The following is a 16,354-nucleotide window of genomic DNA, read 5'->3' on the forward strand; positions in this document are numbered from 1 at the left end:
ACAAGTCAACACATTACACACAACACAACACATTACGCACAACACAACCCATTACGCACAACACAACCCATTACGCACAACACAACACATCACGCACAACACAACACATCACGCACAACACAACACATTACGCACAACACAACACATTACGCACAACACAACACATTACGCACAACACAACACATTACGCACAACACAACACATAACACAACACATTACGCTTACAACCCATTACGCACAACACAACCCATTACGCACAACACAACACATCGCAACACAACACAATGGAATTGGAGGTGTTGGTGGAAGAGGCAAACAAACATGTTGTTGAGCTACAGCAAAGAAATATAAATATAACTCAAAGCGATATGGGAGAGTATCTGCGAGAAAGTAAATGCTGTGGGTAAAACAAAAACCGATGAAATACAGAGAAGATGGCAGGACATAAGAAGAAGAACAAAAGAAAAAATAGCTCATAATAAAACAGGTGGGGGGGCGGTGGAAGAGAGGCCTCTGACCAATATTGAGCAGCAGGTGCAGTTCACTCATTTTCCAACATCACTGACAGACACGCGACTTTAACAACGTCAAACCGCGGCAACAACAACCGTGTCCAGACGTGTTCATCACTTTTAAGCGTCCCCTGGAAACACTTCCGTTGTCGTTTTCTGTAATTGCAGCTTGTTTCTGTAATGTGTTGTGTGATGTGTAATGTGTTGTGTCGTTGGTAGTGTGTTGTGTTGTGTGTAATGTGTTGTGTTGTGTGTAATGTGTTGTGTTGTGTGTAATGTGTTGTGTTGTTTGTAACGTGTTGTGTTGTGGGTAATGTGTTGTGTTGTGTGTAATGTGTTGTGTTGTTTGTAATGTGTTTTGTTGTGCGTAATGTGTTGTGTGTAATGTGTTGTGTTGTGGGTAATGTGTTGTGTTGTTTGTAATGTGTTTTGTTGTGCGTAATGTGTCGTGTGTAATGTGTTGTGTTGTGCGTAATGTGTTGTGCGTATTGTGTTGTGTGTATTGTATTGTGTGTATCGTGTTGTGCATATTGTGTTGTGTGTAATGTATTGTGTTGTGCGTGTTGTGTTGTGTGTATTTAATGTGTTGCGTGTGTATTGTCTTGTGCGTGTTGTGTGTAATGTGTTGTGTTGTGTGTAATGTGTTGTGCTGTGCGTATTGTGTTGTGTGTATTGTAATGTGTTGTGCGTATTGTGTTGTCTTGTGCGTATTGTGTTGTGTTGTCAAATTAATGAAGATGTTTCCTTACTCTGCTTGTGTTTTGTCTACTTGCATGTGTTTTCTTAAGTTACATTGCGTTGAGCTCTCAGGGCCACCGTAATTGTCTCACTGGAAAGAAAACTCTCTAACTAAATAAATACATAAATAAATAAATGAATAATATCAATATCAGTCGTTGATGCTATCAGCTGTGTGTGTGTGTGTGTGTGTGTGTGTGAGTGTCTGTACGTGCATGTGTGTCTGTGTAAGTTTAAAGATAACAGCTGAGCTCCACCCTGCGTCAAACAGGCAGAGAAAAAGACAGAAGGAGCTAGTGAAACCATAAATGACAGCAAAACATTGTAGAAAACTCAGCATTGATCCCCCTTTTATTAAGGTGATTTAGTGTGAGGGTTCCAAGCCATGTCAAAGGTTACGAGTGTCTTTGGTAGGTTTTAAGGGTTTCATGTGTACTTAATGGATTCTCTCGTGCTTTAGATCAGATGGATCATCTGTTGGAGCAGTTGTTAAAGTCAGGGCACATTAAAATCATTTACTACTGTTTGTATATGTTCTCTCTGTCTGTCAATGGAGGCTTAACAACAGCGCTGAGGCTTGTCTTAATTTTAAAGCCATCAATTTTACACTGACTGGACCCGTGTCTGTAATTGCAGCTATCATTATTCTTTATATAGTTCAATTTTTGTTCAGTGTGAGCATTTGTGTAACTTGTTGAAAATGTAACAACTGCATTATTTCCCTATGTTCTTAAATCAATGAACAGTGGAAGATCAGATGGGAGGATAATCACAGCTCAGTAATCGTTGATGTAGAGAAGGCTGCCATCCTGTGGGGAGACATGATTCATATTAGACAAGTCCTGTCTCCTGTCTTATGAACGTTTTCATATGTCACCCCATGCATGCACATTGGCTGTTGTTTTGCATTTGTGAGATGCACATAGGTCAGGTGCTTATCAGGGGAGCCTGAGTGAGAATGATGATGCTTGGGGGGGTCTTTAATATGAACCGTTGATAGACATACACTCTCTCAGACAAGCAACTATATATAGCATCAAGCCTTGCAAGTACTTTTAAAATCAACAATGAAAACAGATCCACATACAATTCAAAATTATAAGCATTTTGAGCAGAACTCCTTCAAATAATCTTACAATGTGCATCAGAGCTGTAGATGAATGGAGGAAATATTTGAAATTGTGTCTGATACTCATCATTCATTTCTTTTAAACCTAGAGTTAAATTAACATATATTTGAAAAATATGTTTTTTTATAAACATGTATCATATTATTCTTTATATAATGTTTATTGTTATTGGACCAAACCAAGATGGAAAGAGCCACAGCTAGCACAGATTTGATCATTCTGAGATAGGCCTTTGTGTCACTCATTCAAATTACATCCCACACCCTGAAATACCTGATCTCAACCATATCACCAGCCGTAAACATTTTGAGCTTCTGTTCACAGCAGAAATGTGGGTTAGTGCTTGTGTTCATTAGGTTTAACAGCAGTTAAAGGGATTGTATGAGGGAGCATGTCGCTACAGGAAAAAGTAACACGATAATAATGAAGTTTGTTGAAATGTCAAATATTGATAACTGTGTCTACACGACACAATATATCTCTCAGCAACGTTTCAGGCTACATTTGTATGTATTATTTTAATCTGCTTGATACTAAGTTTGACAGTAAGTCCTAAATTGAGATGTAGTTATATGAACATGTGAATAAATGCAGATGATCAGTATTTTTAGGCAACGTTGGCGCTCCAGTAGAGGGAGCCAGACAACTGTTGTCCTGTTTATATATATATATATCACTGCTCTACATCCTGCTTTGTCCAGAGTGATGAAAAGAGGCTTACACCTGAGTTTTCTCAGATAAATCATCATGTCTACATTTGTGATCTAAAGACCAGTAACCACCCTCAGCCACTAAACCAAAGTGAGTCAGTTTTTAATAATGATGCGAGTTCGAGGCAGACATGGGATTTTAACTTCTAGATCTTTGAAGTTTAAAGTTGAATAGTCTTTCTTATGTGAAGTTAGCTGTTGTGTATCTGCTGTACTTCATGCTCATCATAGCAAGAGCTGATACAAATGATCCGAGCTTTGTTATAGCACACTCTCAGCTAAGTAATTCCTCCCGCACATGTGAGGTCATTAAGACATGCACACTTGTAGCTGACCCTGCTGCAATGGGCTGCGCGTTTACCTCAGCCTTGTGGTTGACCTCACAGGAAACTGCAGCCACACACGCATTAGAGCCATGTGCTATTGCTTGAGGTTGTGTGTAGGCACGGAATTAACATAATGCTGTGGGTTATGATTCATCAATTACTGTATTTACCAAATGAGATCTAGCTCCACTATAAGATCATTTGGCCCACGTATTTGTCATGATGTGCTGGGTTATTTCTCAGTCAGTGATATCATGTGTTTTTTTTGGTTCATATGCATTTAAGTAATGTCAAAGTAAGTGCATGATATAGATGAACTACAGAACTAAATATGTGATAGATATAGACCAATGGTTAGACAGGGCACATTTATTAGCTGATGTTAACTTATTGCAATATATTAAACATTTAATACAGTGTTTTGCACTTAAGAAACAAAATCATCTCTAGATTTTTGTTACTCTCAATACCATTAGCATCAGCCAGGGTTTAGCATGAACTGGTGTCTAACATCAAAATCCCTGTAAACTTCACTTTGGTGAAGTGTGAATCTTCTCTCTCCTTGCCTCTGAGTTCTCCAGTTTCCTCCCACGGCCCAAGATTAATTGGTGTTAGCTCTAAAAGGCCCATAGGTGTGATTGTGAGCTAGAATGGAGTCGGTCTCTATCTATCAGCCCTGTGATTGACAGGCGATCTGTCCAGGTTGCTTCACAGCTCTTAGCCACTGTCGGCTGGGTAACTGTTGGCTAATCGATGGGTGGATTGATCAAAATGTTTATATTGTATTTCATTGCAATGTCTTAATCAGCAATCACAAATTCTAAACAATAATATCAAATAATATCAGTGTTTTACCCACAATATATACAGGTAGGGGCTGCACCAACCACAAAGCACCTTACAGAGGCTATATGTGTGTTTTTGCTACTGAGAAATGATTTCAACATCAAACTTTACTCACTTCTGTTGTAATGGGTAAATTAAGTTAATCCACATATATTTTCATAAATATCAAACATGTTTTTTGATTAAATTACTTTCAGTACAACAAATTGAATATAATTAAAAATAAAAAAGTAAATACAAATTAAAAACATCAAATTTCAAACCTCCCCAAACCCCACCAGCCATTATATTTTGTTGTTGCTCCCGTGCTGATGACAGGGTTGTGTCATGAATCCAGTTCTTGTGAACACAATATCTCAGGAACACCATGAGGAGATTTCTTCAAATTGGGCACAAACGTTGAACAGCTTAAATTTTGGAGGTCAAAGGTCTCAAAGGTCAAGGTCATAGTTACCCTATAAAACCGGGCTAATCAATTCAAAGAGGTCCAGATGTAGAAAAAGTCCTCAAGCAAAGGTCTAGAACATCATAATGTCCAACAAGTGTTATAATAATATATTGAATCATTTGATGTATCAATGACTGTGTGTAATGTGTGTAACTGACTCACAAATCAATTTAGTATATAGTTATTGTCAGTTTTCAAATTGAACTGGAGGGATTATAAATAAGTACTATATTAAAAATGAAAGCTCTTTTTTTATGTCAAGTAGATAAAATAAACTAAAATAAGTGTAAATTAAGTTTTCTTTTTTCTTTTTCTTGTTAACTCATTTTAACTTAGCAGTCTCAGACAATTTTCTAACAATTTCAACACATTTCAACACCTGCTTTCCCCTTCCTTTCTTTTCCTATTATATCCTACCCTGGATAGGATGGTGCCTGGGCCCCTCTTATAAAACATGTTTTCGGCCACACCTCAAGAGTTTATATGCTAACAATTTTAAAATAGACTTTAACATTTTAATAACTTCCTTCAAAGTTTTCACTTGGTTGAGGTGCACAACTGTGTGGCTGTAGTTATCTGTTTTTCTCTTGGTCTTTAATATGCAAGGGCTGCTTTCATTAAAGCTTCACTTGAGAGAGGGACTTTTGATCAAAGTTCGAGCGTGTCAGGAACCAGACACTTAAGTCTCCAGTCTCACATCAGTGGTTTTCAGAGGCAGATGTCACTGGGTATCATTTGGGTGTGAGAAGCAGTCTGAGATTTGCATGTCACTGACAAGCTACAGGAAGACATTTGAAAGGGTATTTCTGGGTTATTATAACTGTGGTCTCATCGTCAGAGTTTTGGCCACTATTCCTGTCAGTAATAAAGCAGACTGATGGGAGAGAGTGAAAGTGTGTTCATTATCAGGTTAAGAATGCTGGGATGCTCCGCAGAATGATTTAGATTTTTTTTCTGCCCACAGCTGTGAAACTTGTATACTTGCCAAACAAGACTTAGCTTTCGCTCTCTGCAATTATGATTTTTTACATATTCTTTTTACCTTTGTAGATTTTATAGGTTTTATTTCAGATTATGTATTTCATGTCATATTTATTCTTTCACCTGTAGTTGGGTTTTTATTTTTTGATAGATTTATTCATATTGTCAATATTTTGGTTTTCAATTTGTCTGGACAGGCTCTTGACCTACAATAATGTTGTCTGGAAATGTGTCATTAGGGTGTCAAGTCAAATCAACTATTCTTTATTATCCCATGGGGACATTTTTCATGGGCCAAAGTGCTACAGCAGCTGCAGAACAGTACATTGTACAACAAACAACAACAACAACAACAAAAAACAGTAAGCAAGGACATATCACGTAAGACTGAGGATAATAATGCTATGCAGTCAGTTGAATATTGCACCTGCCCTAAAAACACTTAAAATGATAAAACCCCAAAAGGATATAAGTCATAAAAGATGAAAAACAAAAGCTGGCATTAAAACTTAAAAAAACCATAGTGTGAAATGTAACAGACAAAGTGCAAAGGTTATTGATATACATGACAGAATCAACATGTTTCCTTATTGAGTAGTGTGATAGACTTTGGGATGAATGAGAGCTTAAGGCGGTTGGTTTTACACTTAAAGGCTCTGTAACGTCTGCCTGATGGTAACCGGTCAAATTCGTGGAACAGTATGTGTGACGGGTCATTGAGGATCCTGTGTGCAAGTCTGACCATAGAACCTTCATAGATGGTCTAAAGCAGTGGTTCTCAACTGGTCTGGCTTCGGGACCCACCATCACCCCTTAATGACAAGCTGCGACCCAAATCGAGGAAAAATTTCAATGGTGCAGTTTGAACACATCTTAACAAATACTGTTAAGGAGTCCGCTGCATAAAAAAATCCCCTTCAATCCCGCGACCCACTGAAAACGGGTCCGGGTCGCGACCCACCAGTTGAGAATCACTGGTCTAAAGGGAAGGGTAGTCCTTTTTCCCAATCACCTTCATAGCTGTTTTTACCATGCTCTTGGACAGATTCTCAATGTACAACATATGTATTCAGATTGAGTCATTAGATACTGCCATTTTCTACTGCTGTCACATCTGTTACCACCAACTGCTAGCTCTTCAGAGTCAAATACTTAACTAATCCAAAAGACAATAATTCATTATCACGTCAAGTTAATACAGTGTACACTTACTACATAAGTTGTAGTAGTGTAATGTCCTGTTAATTTTGTCCAAAGACTTAAAGGTTCAGTGGTTAGAATTCAGCGACATCTAGTGGTGAAGTTGCATGTTGCATCTGAATACCCCCCACCTCACCCTCCCCTTCCAAACATGGAAGAGAACCTGTGGTAGCCTTCAGTTGTCATAAAACTCAAAATGTGTTTAGTTTGGGCTACTGTAAAAAACATGGTGTCCTCCGTAGAGGGGACCCGCTCCCGAATTAAATATATAAGTATTTAAATATAAAGGCCCATTCTAGGGTAAAGAAAACAACAATTCTTTAAATTTAGATGATCACTGGAATTATTTTATATTCAATTTCTGCCGAAAGATCCCTTTTCCTAAATCTTACACACTGAACCTTCAATCATATTCAATCAGTGATTCAAGTCTGATCTATTCACCACATTCATTAAACTTGTGAGAGTTGTGTTCTTGTCAAAACCCTGCATTTGAATTTTATAAAACTGCTCTCCTGCATTTTAACAATCCGCTCTGACTATTCACTGTTATTTCCATAAGGGAGATCCGAGCCAGAGGAGTGAGCAGTGATGTGCACCAGTAGTTGGTACCTTGTGTGTGCTGGGAGATAGGAGGATTAACTGGCACCTTAGTCAGTGTGGAGGAGGGCTAGCTCTAGGGAGGGGAGGCAGCTGGAATAATCACTCCCCAGTGAAGCACAGCTTCACAGGAGCCATCACTGTGAGCCCAAGCCCACTCCACCCACCCGTTACGTAAGCATGAGGAAAGCAGATCACCATTGTGACACTGTGTATGTGTGCTCACTGCTTGTGTAAGTGGAATTTTGAACTCATTAAATTAATCTACCAGCCACATATGGAACATATGTGTCAAAGTGGATGCAAATCTCCTCAGATCCGCTGCAGGGTTGCCTAGGAAACCCAAAAGGGGTGAGAGCAGCATGCAAACTGTCATAAGAAGAGATGTGGCTACAGGAAATAGAAGTACCTGAAAACGATAATGGAATTAATAGAAGGTTACCAGATATATTGCACAATAAATGGAGCGATGCTTGCTTCAGGCAGCCAACTTGAGCTATGCTGCTTCAATCATGTGACATACACCATGTGACATACCTTACTCTCCACAATCATCTATAATACGCACCCACCCTATTAGGCGGTCTATTTAAGCAGAGACAATTACCCATCCCTCCCCTTGCTTGCCCCGCTGCTGCGTCAGTATTGCTGCCAGATGCTTCAGCCCCTCCACCACCCCAACATCCACCTGTAGGCTCCGAAGGGGGTTATAAGTATTTGCTCATCACTCCCATCATATCTGTGTTATCATGTCTTGGGCACTGATGAAGTCGAAGCTTAGACGCTAACCTACTCTACTGTTGCAATAAACATTTGTAAACGTGAGTTGTCTGACTGAATTACCTACATCTCCGAACTGCTGAACCTCTTTGAATTTTCTGCTGTTTGATATTGCCCCAGTTGTTACAGCGCTCATGTACTGTGCTGGCCACTAAATTGCTAGAACAGTGGTTTGTAGTATAGAAAGAACACAGAGCAACATATCTGCTGTATTTCTACCTGATAAGTGTTGTTACTTTTGATGTTTGTCACAGTAAAATTTTGAATTTAGCACTTTGAATGTTATTTTTTTTTTATATTGCAGTGTCGAAGCATAATCCACCACGAGTCTACTTTATTTAGTGGTTTCTTCCTGTTAAAAGTGAGTCTGGAAAGGGGCTTCAGATAATAATGATGATCTTGTTTCATATTCAAAATATACACCTTTTTACAATTTTCATAAGGAAAGACATGCATCAATTGGTTAAGAATTCAAATGAGAAAAACATATTCATGACTGCATCAGATTTTTTCTCATATCACCAGACCTTGGTTTCAGTGTAACGTGGCTGACCTTTGTGAATAGAAGCTGAAGCCGCTTGACCTTTTGTGATGCTTTTTGTCAAATTGCAGACATAAAGTCTAAAGGCTTAGATTCAAGTTCAATACTGAAATATTCAGCCACACTCTTCTTTAATGATCTCTAACAGGTTTTCACCAGATTAGTTGTACTAGAGGGCAAGGAAGCTTTTCGAATTTAAGAAAAAATCTTTCTCCTTATATACAACCTCTAGTTAACAAAAACATGAACTTAGTTGTAATTTCCTGCTCTAGTTGTTCTGCCATACGGTTCAAATAATCAATAATTTGTTAACATTTGGTTTATTACCTATTTAAGTAATTAGGTACTACTGTGTTTATAAGATGAGTATACAGTACATTGTAGAAAACAATTCAATACAGAAAATTAAGCAATTACACGATTTCTTACAACTTAAGTATAAGCCACATGTTCAGTAGTTTATTCCAATTTTGTGACATTAACAGATATAAATACAGCATTTTGTTCCACCAGTATGTTTGACTTGATGCTCCTGTTCTTATGCTTCTTACAGTTCTTGTCATACTGACTATTTTGAAAAGGATTTGTTTTTTTATATCTCACTTAAACTCTTAAGTTGTGATCCTGATTTTCCAATGTACTCCTGAATGGAGCGATACTGCATGTCTATGCAGAAGAGCCGAGTCCATGCCTTCACAGGGCATGTGGCCCTGCTGACTAAAATATTCACCAGATTGGGATTTTGGGTCATTGTATTTTCTGATAAAGCCTATGGATTAACAGTTAATGCCATGGGCTTAACAGATACTTCCACTGTTAAAGTATAATTACATGATTAAAAATTTTAGCAAGCACAATTTATCCTGTTATATAACTTGCTGAATTTCTGGTCTATGCATTCATGTGCCAGTATGTACAGTATGCAGTATGTGTATGTATGACATAGCTTGACACTTTAGGTTGGAGAAATTACAAGATAAAATGAGATAAAAATAATACAATGTCAGTTGAAAAATCTGAATTCTAACAGCTTGTTCAAGCTCATTGGTAATACTGTTATTGTGATGACAAATAATCGCAGTAGGAGGAGAACTGTGATCTTTGCTTAAACAGGAAATGTTTTCTGCAGCCAGGCCTTACCCATAAAAGCTGAATTTCATTAAATACATGATATTTAAACAATGAAATATTGATATAATGTTAATATACACACATGAATATATTATATAAATAATGATGCTATTTTTTAAATGAATGTCCGTTTTATTTTGAGTGTAATATATTTGCCAACAAGAGACAAAACAGAGTGACTGATTCTCGTGAACACGATATCTCAAGAACACCTTAAGGGAATTTCTTCAAATTTGGTACAAATACTCATTTGGACTCGAGGATGAATTGAATAGAATGTGTTTAATAATGAGAGGGGGGAAATCGGGGAAATTGAAACTCCAGGACAACAGAAGGGAAATCCAAAGTATGGGATGCATATTTGATCATATATATCATATAAAATATGTCATTTATATCGTTTAAAATTTTTCAGTGTGTTTCCTGGCGCGATACGCTCCAGGCGAGCGGAAGAAATAGACTTGACGCCGAAACCATCGGTGCAGGGCGCGAGGCGCCCTCGGCGAACAGCACAATTGTGTAACGGGGGCGCCTGGCTTTTCTTGGCGCTGCACGGCGCGGTGGTTCCACGTCCGGTGTAAACCCGGCATAATGTGGCTAAGATGATAAACGGTCAAAAGTTTGGCTTCACTTTAAAAAAGACGACAAGGCAAAGCAAATGCATGTGGAAAGCTCACCAAACATTTAAGGCAGCAGGGCGTAGATCTGATTGACTGTACAGTGTTTAATGCCCTGCGGTTTCCGAGCCCGAGTGTGTCATCTTCAGCTAGCGCTAGTAGCACCTTGCTAGCACCTCCAGTTGAGCTGTGTTGATGGTTTATTTAAACACCAGTATTTTCAAGGCAAAATGTTTCAAAATTGCCTCTATCTCAGTTACTACTAATTGACACAGTTGGGTTTAAGACATTGAGCATGTCTGATGAGGCTCTGAGATTAGTAGTGTGGGTTTTCTTTTGTAATGTTGCCTGTCTTCCAAAAGGCGTTAGCACTGCTGCTGCAGTAACATGAAGCACAGCTACTGTGCATCGGCCCAGTCCAATTAAGATATTTTTGTTATCTAAACATTTGACCTCTTTTTTTTAACCCTTTTGGAATCGAAATGGGGAATCGATAAAAAACGGAATCGATCAGCAGAATCTAAATCAGAATCGCAAAACTTTTAACGATCAAAGTCTTGGTGATCTCAAAAACATGTTTTTAACCTCTTGAATGTGATATCTCAAGAGTGCTTGAGGTAATTTCTTCAACTTTGGATCAATTGTCTCTTGGACTCAAAGATGAATGTCACAGTGACCTTTTATGAATATGGGACAAAAGTATGTAAAAGTATTTACACGCAAACTGCAGTGGTTGTAAAAAACAATGTAAGTGGGGTCAATCCAGTTTCTGCTTTGAGATAATTTTCCTTTACAATAATTTAAATACATCTTTTACACTTCATATCAAATATTTTTTGCATCAAGGCGCTCAAAAATAAATACAGCTTTGGTTTGTATCGCTTTAATTGTTAGGTTGATATTGCTATCTTATCATAGTGAGTATTGTCATACTCAATAATGAAGTCCATCAATGGAATTTCCAATTTGTTGCTTCACAAATGTGAGCATTTGCTGCTTTTCTCAGTTTTCCAATGTTTATTAATATATTATTATTATTATTATTATTATTAATAACTGTTGCTGCTATCATTAATAACATCTTTATAAATATCACCCTCATAGTTTTCCTTATATCACCTAGTCTGTCAGAGCCAAAACATGATGGTTACACAACTGTTCCTACTCTCTCTCTCCTCTCTCTCCAACCTCCTCCACCTCCCCTCTATTCCCCATTGTCTCCTCTCACCCCAACCAGTCGAGGCAGATGGCCGCCCACATTGAGTCTGGTTCTCTTAGAGGTTTCTTCCTGTTAATGAGACATTTTTCTCTCCACAGTCGCCAAAGTGCTGCTCATGCTAGGAACTGTTGGGTTTCTCTATAATTTTTAAGGTTTTGACCTTACTATGCCTTAAGTTAATGTATATTATGATTTGGCCCTATACAAATACAATTCAGTTGAATTGAATACACATTATAGGCCTTATTCACACGGCATAACATTCAAAGTCATTGGACTGCTGTACTGTTCACACTTCAGAACTTGTGAATGTTAAAATATTTGTGATTAACAAACTGCATAACTGATTAGTGACAGAGGGACACACATCTTTGACCAGGAGGAATCACTTCCCTTTTTCCATCTTCAATTATAAGTCCATGATGAGGGACATATTGTAATTCTGGGTCTTTGCTATGAGTCTGGCAACATTATACGTCTTTCTCAATGAGCTTAACCCAAGTCTTGTAAGACAAGGGTTAATGCAGGAAGACGGAGGTGGAAACATGTGTGAGAGTGAGAGTGAGAGAGGATTTTCATTTTCCATTTTTATTGAGAGAAACTATTATGATTCAATCTTTTTCTGATATAGACAATGTCGATGAAGTATTTGACTTTGATTTCCGTCCCCAGTTGTTTAAGCTGAAGTACACATAAGAAGCGCTCCTACAAATTGAAGAGTGAATGAGGAGAGAGAGAGAGAGAGAGAGAGAGAGAGGAGGAACAAGGAACAACTAGCTGCTGGAAGCTGTTGGTGTTCCTGTGGCTGATGTGACCCTATATGCCCACAAAGGAAGAATGAATGCTGTAAAGAGTGGGATTTTGAGTGGACATTTTGCACACTGCATAGCCATCGCATGTCACAGACCTGGACCGATTTCAATTATTTTTTTATATGTACCATTTGTTTACACACTCATATTTTTCAAACACAGGGCCCAGGTTGAAAAATACTGAAATTCTTCTTTAATCAGAAATGCTGTTACATGTGTACCACAGGTCACAATTTTCTCCTCTCGTTTCTCTGTCATTTTTGCTTTCATTGAGCGCAGGCATGACGTGTGCTGGAATGTTGCTTGGATAGTGACCTTCGTATGTCCACTACTTTTCACAATGCCCTGCGCGATACTATGAATACTATAGGATATATTCATTCTCAGTAAGTAGTCGAACAGCACTACAGAATGCCAGTAGTGACTGATTTCCTTTTACAATACACTTATAGCATATTGTTGAACCCTTTGGATAGACTCTCTGCCATTAAAGTTTATGACCTTACAGTGTCTCACGCAGGGAATCACCCTCATCAGTGCAGAGTCTCAGCCAGGACATACTGTCTTAGACACATGCATGCTCTGCACAAGATACACTTAGTGTTTCTCTTCCCGGCTCACAATACCTTTTACATGCAAGCCATGTGCTTTAAATACCGTGGCAGCTGCCATCCTTAAAGCAGCTCAGCAGCACAAAAAGTGAATGGACCGTTCCAGAGCTCATAGTTACTAAGTTTGTGTCAAGTCCTTATTGCCTCACACTGAACTTGCACACAACATGAGGAAACCACTCCACGGTGTAGGAAGCAGACTATGATATATGATTTTAGAGTGGGTGGATGAATGGAGGCCTGGTTGTTGATGGGTTGTTGAACCACTTCATCTGTTGACAGGAGAAGTGGAGTTTTGTTCATTAAGAGGAGAGTTGGAAAGGACTGCTGGCTATGTTAAGCACATTACCCAAGGGAGAGCTGAATTAGAAATCAGCTATGCAGAGTGTTAGGTCATTGTCTGCATTGAAGGGAACAGGCGGCCTCTGTGTCTGAGGATTAGGCTAGCTGTTAGCTTGCCATCAGGCATCTGGTCCGCACAGAGCACAGTGTTTCACAGGACAGCAGCACTGCAACATGACCGCAGAGAGCAGGGGGATTTTACTGCATTGTGAGTTACTTTTGGCAACTTTCCACCACTGTGTTCATGAAACTGAACTTTCCTTACCATTGCGTTAAGGAATAGCTTTTGACAGTTTTGATATGTCGGTGTAATTCAGTGTATATAGTAGTTAATTTGAGACTGCGTGTTTGTGCTTGACATATCAATATGGAGGTCAGCACTGTTGATGTTTGTCTGATAGTTTATAGAGAGAAATCTGTTTTTAAGTATTTATAATGCTTTTTACTTTTTTTAAGTACAAAGTAGAAAACATCAGCATTGTGTGTTGTAGTGCAAAGTGTGTGTTGCGTTGTACAATTTTTTTGTAATTTAATATTGAGTGACAACTAACAACCACAGGTTTTGTACTATGTAGTTCTACACACACGTTTACTCACCCTGCTGCACACCAGCTATTCAACAGCTTCTAGGGATTTGCATAAATTTAGCTGTATTCATTTCTGTCCTTAATAGCCTGTTTTCATTTGAATTAGAAAAAGATTGAACTGTGACCATTTTTCTCATTTGTTTTACAAAAAAAAACCTTAGTAAATCAGTAAGTTTATTTCATGTTTGTGAAAACAGAAATGCACTGGGTCATTTGTGTAGGATTGGGACAGAAGCATGAGCCAAGTCTGGTGGTTAATGCTAATAGCTTGTTTTTATTAACATCCATTTAAATGTAAATATGCCTTTTATGTGCAGAGCCTAGGCATTGGGCTGCCATGGCAGATCACTTGTTAAGGGTCTGGTTCTTCTGTAAAACATAGCCATTCAAAAGTGGGTCTGCATTTCAGAAAAAACAGGACATGAATTGAATGTCAAACAAAGAGCTCATTGCACAATGCAGATGCTTAGTGGTAGATGTTGTAATGACGCAGCAACAGATGTTGAGTCCATTGCTCCAGAAGACCAACATAGTGAAGCTGATATAGCATTGACTCATGCTGACATTCAGTCTAAGAAGACCTTGTTTGCACAGCTACAGTCACTAGTTGTCGTTTAGTGAAAAAAGTGAAAAACATCTCTGATTGATGAACAATTTCTCCATAGATGTTGCAAACATATTGAAACATTCAAGGAGTTTGGCATATTTATATCATCCAGTCATGCTGATGTGAAGATTCAGGCAAGGTTTGTTGCTATGGTATTCTGTGTGTGTATGTGTAAAAATGGTGAATGGTAAATGGTTCCTAACCCTAACCCTTATTTATATAGAGCTTTTCTAGGCCTGATGACCACTCAAAGCACTTCACAGTACAGTTTTACATTCACACACACATTCATATAGTGCATCTTTGTGCAGCACTTTTCTCTATGGCAATTTGGGGTTCAGTATCTTGCCCAAGGACACTCCGGCACGCGGACTAGGCTAGAATAGCTTTAGGATAATTATAGAGAATATAACAAAAAATCACAAAAGAATATATCTAAGAATATAATCGAGGGTCTTTCAGAATATATCAGTCTATATTTAGCAGAATAGGACATAGTTCTCAACACCACAATGTGATGCAGAAGTCTGACAAAGAGGATTTCACTCCTTCAGATATTTATGAAATTCTCTTGTCAGATAGAGGAAACACTTTGAACAATGATACTTCCGTAAGCGCAATCAGTACTGGACCAAAGCCAGTTCTGTTGGTCGCATCTGCATTTGTTTCTTACAAGTTCAAGGAAGGTTCATGCACAAAAAGGTGAAGGAAAGTTCATGGAGTTGAAAGACATTATATACAAGGTATCACAGACAGTTCAAATTTCCATTACAACAACAAAGCTGTTGTTATTAATTTGATCAGATTTTGCTGTGAGATCTGACCTCTCTCAGGTGAGGCTTAACTCAGTGACATCTTCTTGCTAAAAGACATCTTTTGTTCAGAAATGACTGGCTACAGTTTTAGGGTTAGTCACTTGATTGACATATTTGTGTGATTTTCTAGGGATTGAGGTAGAGAAGAAGGTTTTAGGCACATAGGATTCATATCCATCACCGGCCCTATCAGAAGGTTTCTCATTGGCTCCAGATTAATTCTGCTTCAGGACAACGATCCTAACCACACTGCCAGTCATAAAGAACTGTCTTTAGAGACAAGGAGAACAAGGAGTCCCGCAGCAGATGATCTGCCCATCCCAGCTCTGATGTCAACATCATGGAGATAGTGTGGGGTCACATTAAGAGAAGACTGAAGACAGACTGAGTCCACATAACAACTGAGGCAAATGTTCCAAGATGCTCTAAACAACCTACCTGCTATGCACCTGAGTAAAGGCCAATTCATGCTTCTGTGTCGAAACAACGCCGTAGCCTCGAGTAGACATGTACCCTATGCAGAGCCCTACATAACCTGACATGCACCTCCCCAAAAATCGAACTACACGTTGAGGCGACTTAGGCCGCAATAGCTGTGATTGGTCCGCTTGGTGGCATCGCATCTCCGGCAGACTAATTGCAGTTCTTTCAGAAAAGTAATCAACATCTATCAGCTCCAACTCCAACACGATCTGCTTAGTAACACTCGACGTTGTTCTGAAGTAAACAGAGAATTTGTAAATATGCGAACCACAAACCAGAAAACACTCCAGCATAGAAACTCTACTGCCATTAGCAGTC

At 38.7% G+C, this 16,354-nt stretch overlaps 1 protein-coding gene across 21 annotated transcripts in view; it reads left to right on the forward strand.

Moving 5' to 3' along the window:
* The window catches only part of dlg2 (discs, large homolog 2 (Drosophila)), a 188,152-nt gene that overhangs the window by 17,966 nt on the left and 153,832 nt on the right, over window positions 1-16,354 (forward strand). The window contains exon 1 of one of the 21 annotated variants that reach the window (XM_035178256.2): window positions 13,671-13,752. The exons of the other annotated variants lie outside the window; for them this stretch is intronic. Coding sequence (XP_035034147.1) covers window positions 13,719-13,752 — 34 coding nt within the window. The 5' untranslated portion in view covers window positions 13,671-13,718. Of the gene's footprint in view, window positions 1-13,670; window positions 13,753-16,354 lie in introns of those variants that run through there. 21 annotated transcript variants of the gene reach the window in all.

Source organism: Hippoglossus stenolepis, chromosome 15 (genome assembly GCF_022539355.2).
Source record: "Hippoglossus stenolepis isolate QCI-W04-F060 chromosome 15, HSTE1.2, whole genome shotgun sequence".
NCBI lineage: Eukaryota > Metazoa > Chordata > Actinopteri > Pleuronectiformes > Pleuronectidae > Hippoglossus > Hippoglossus stenolepis.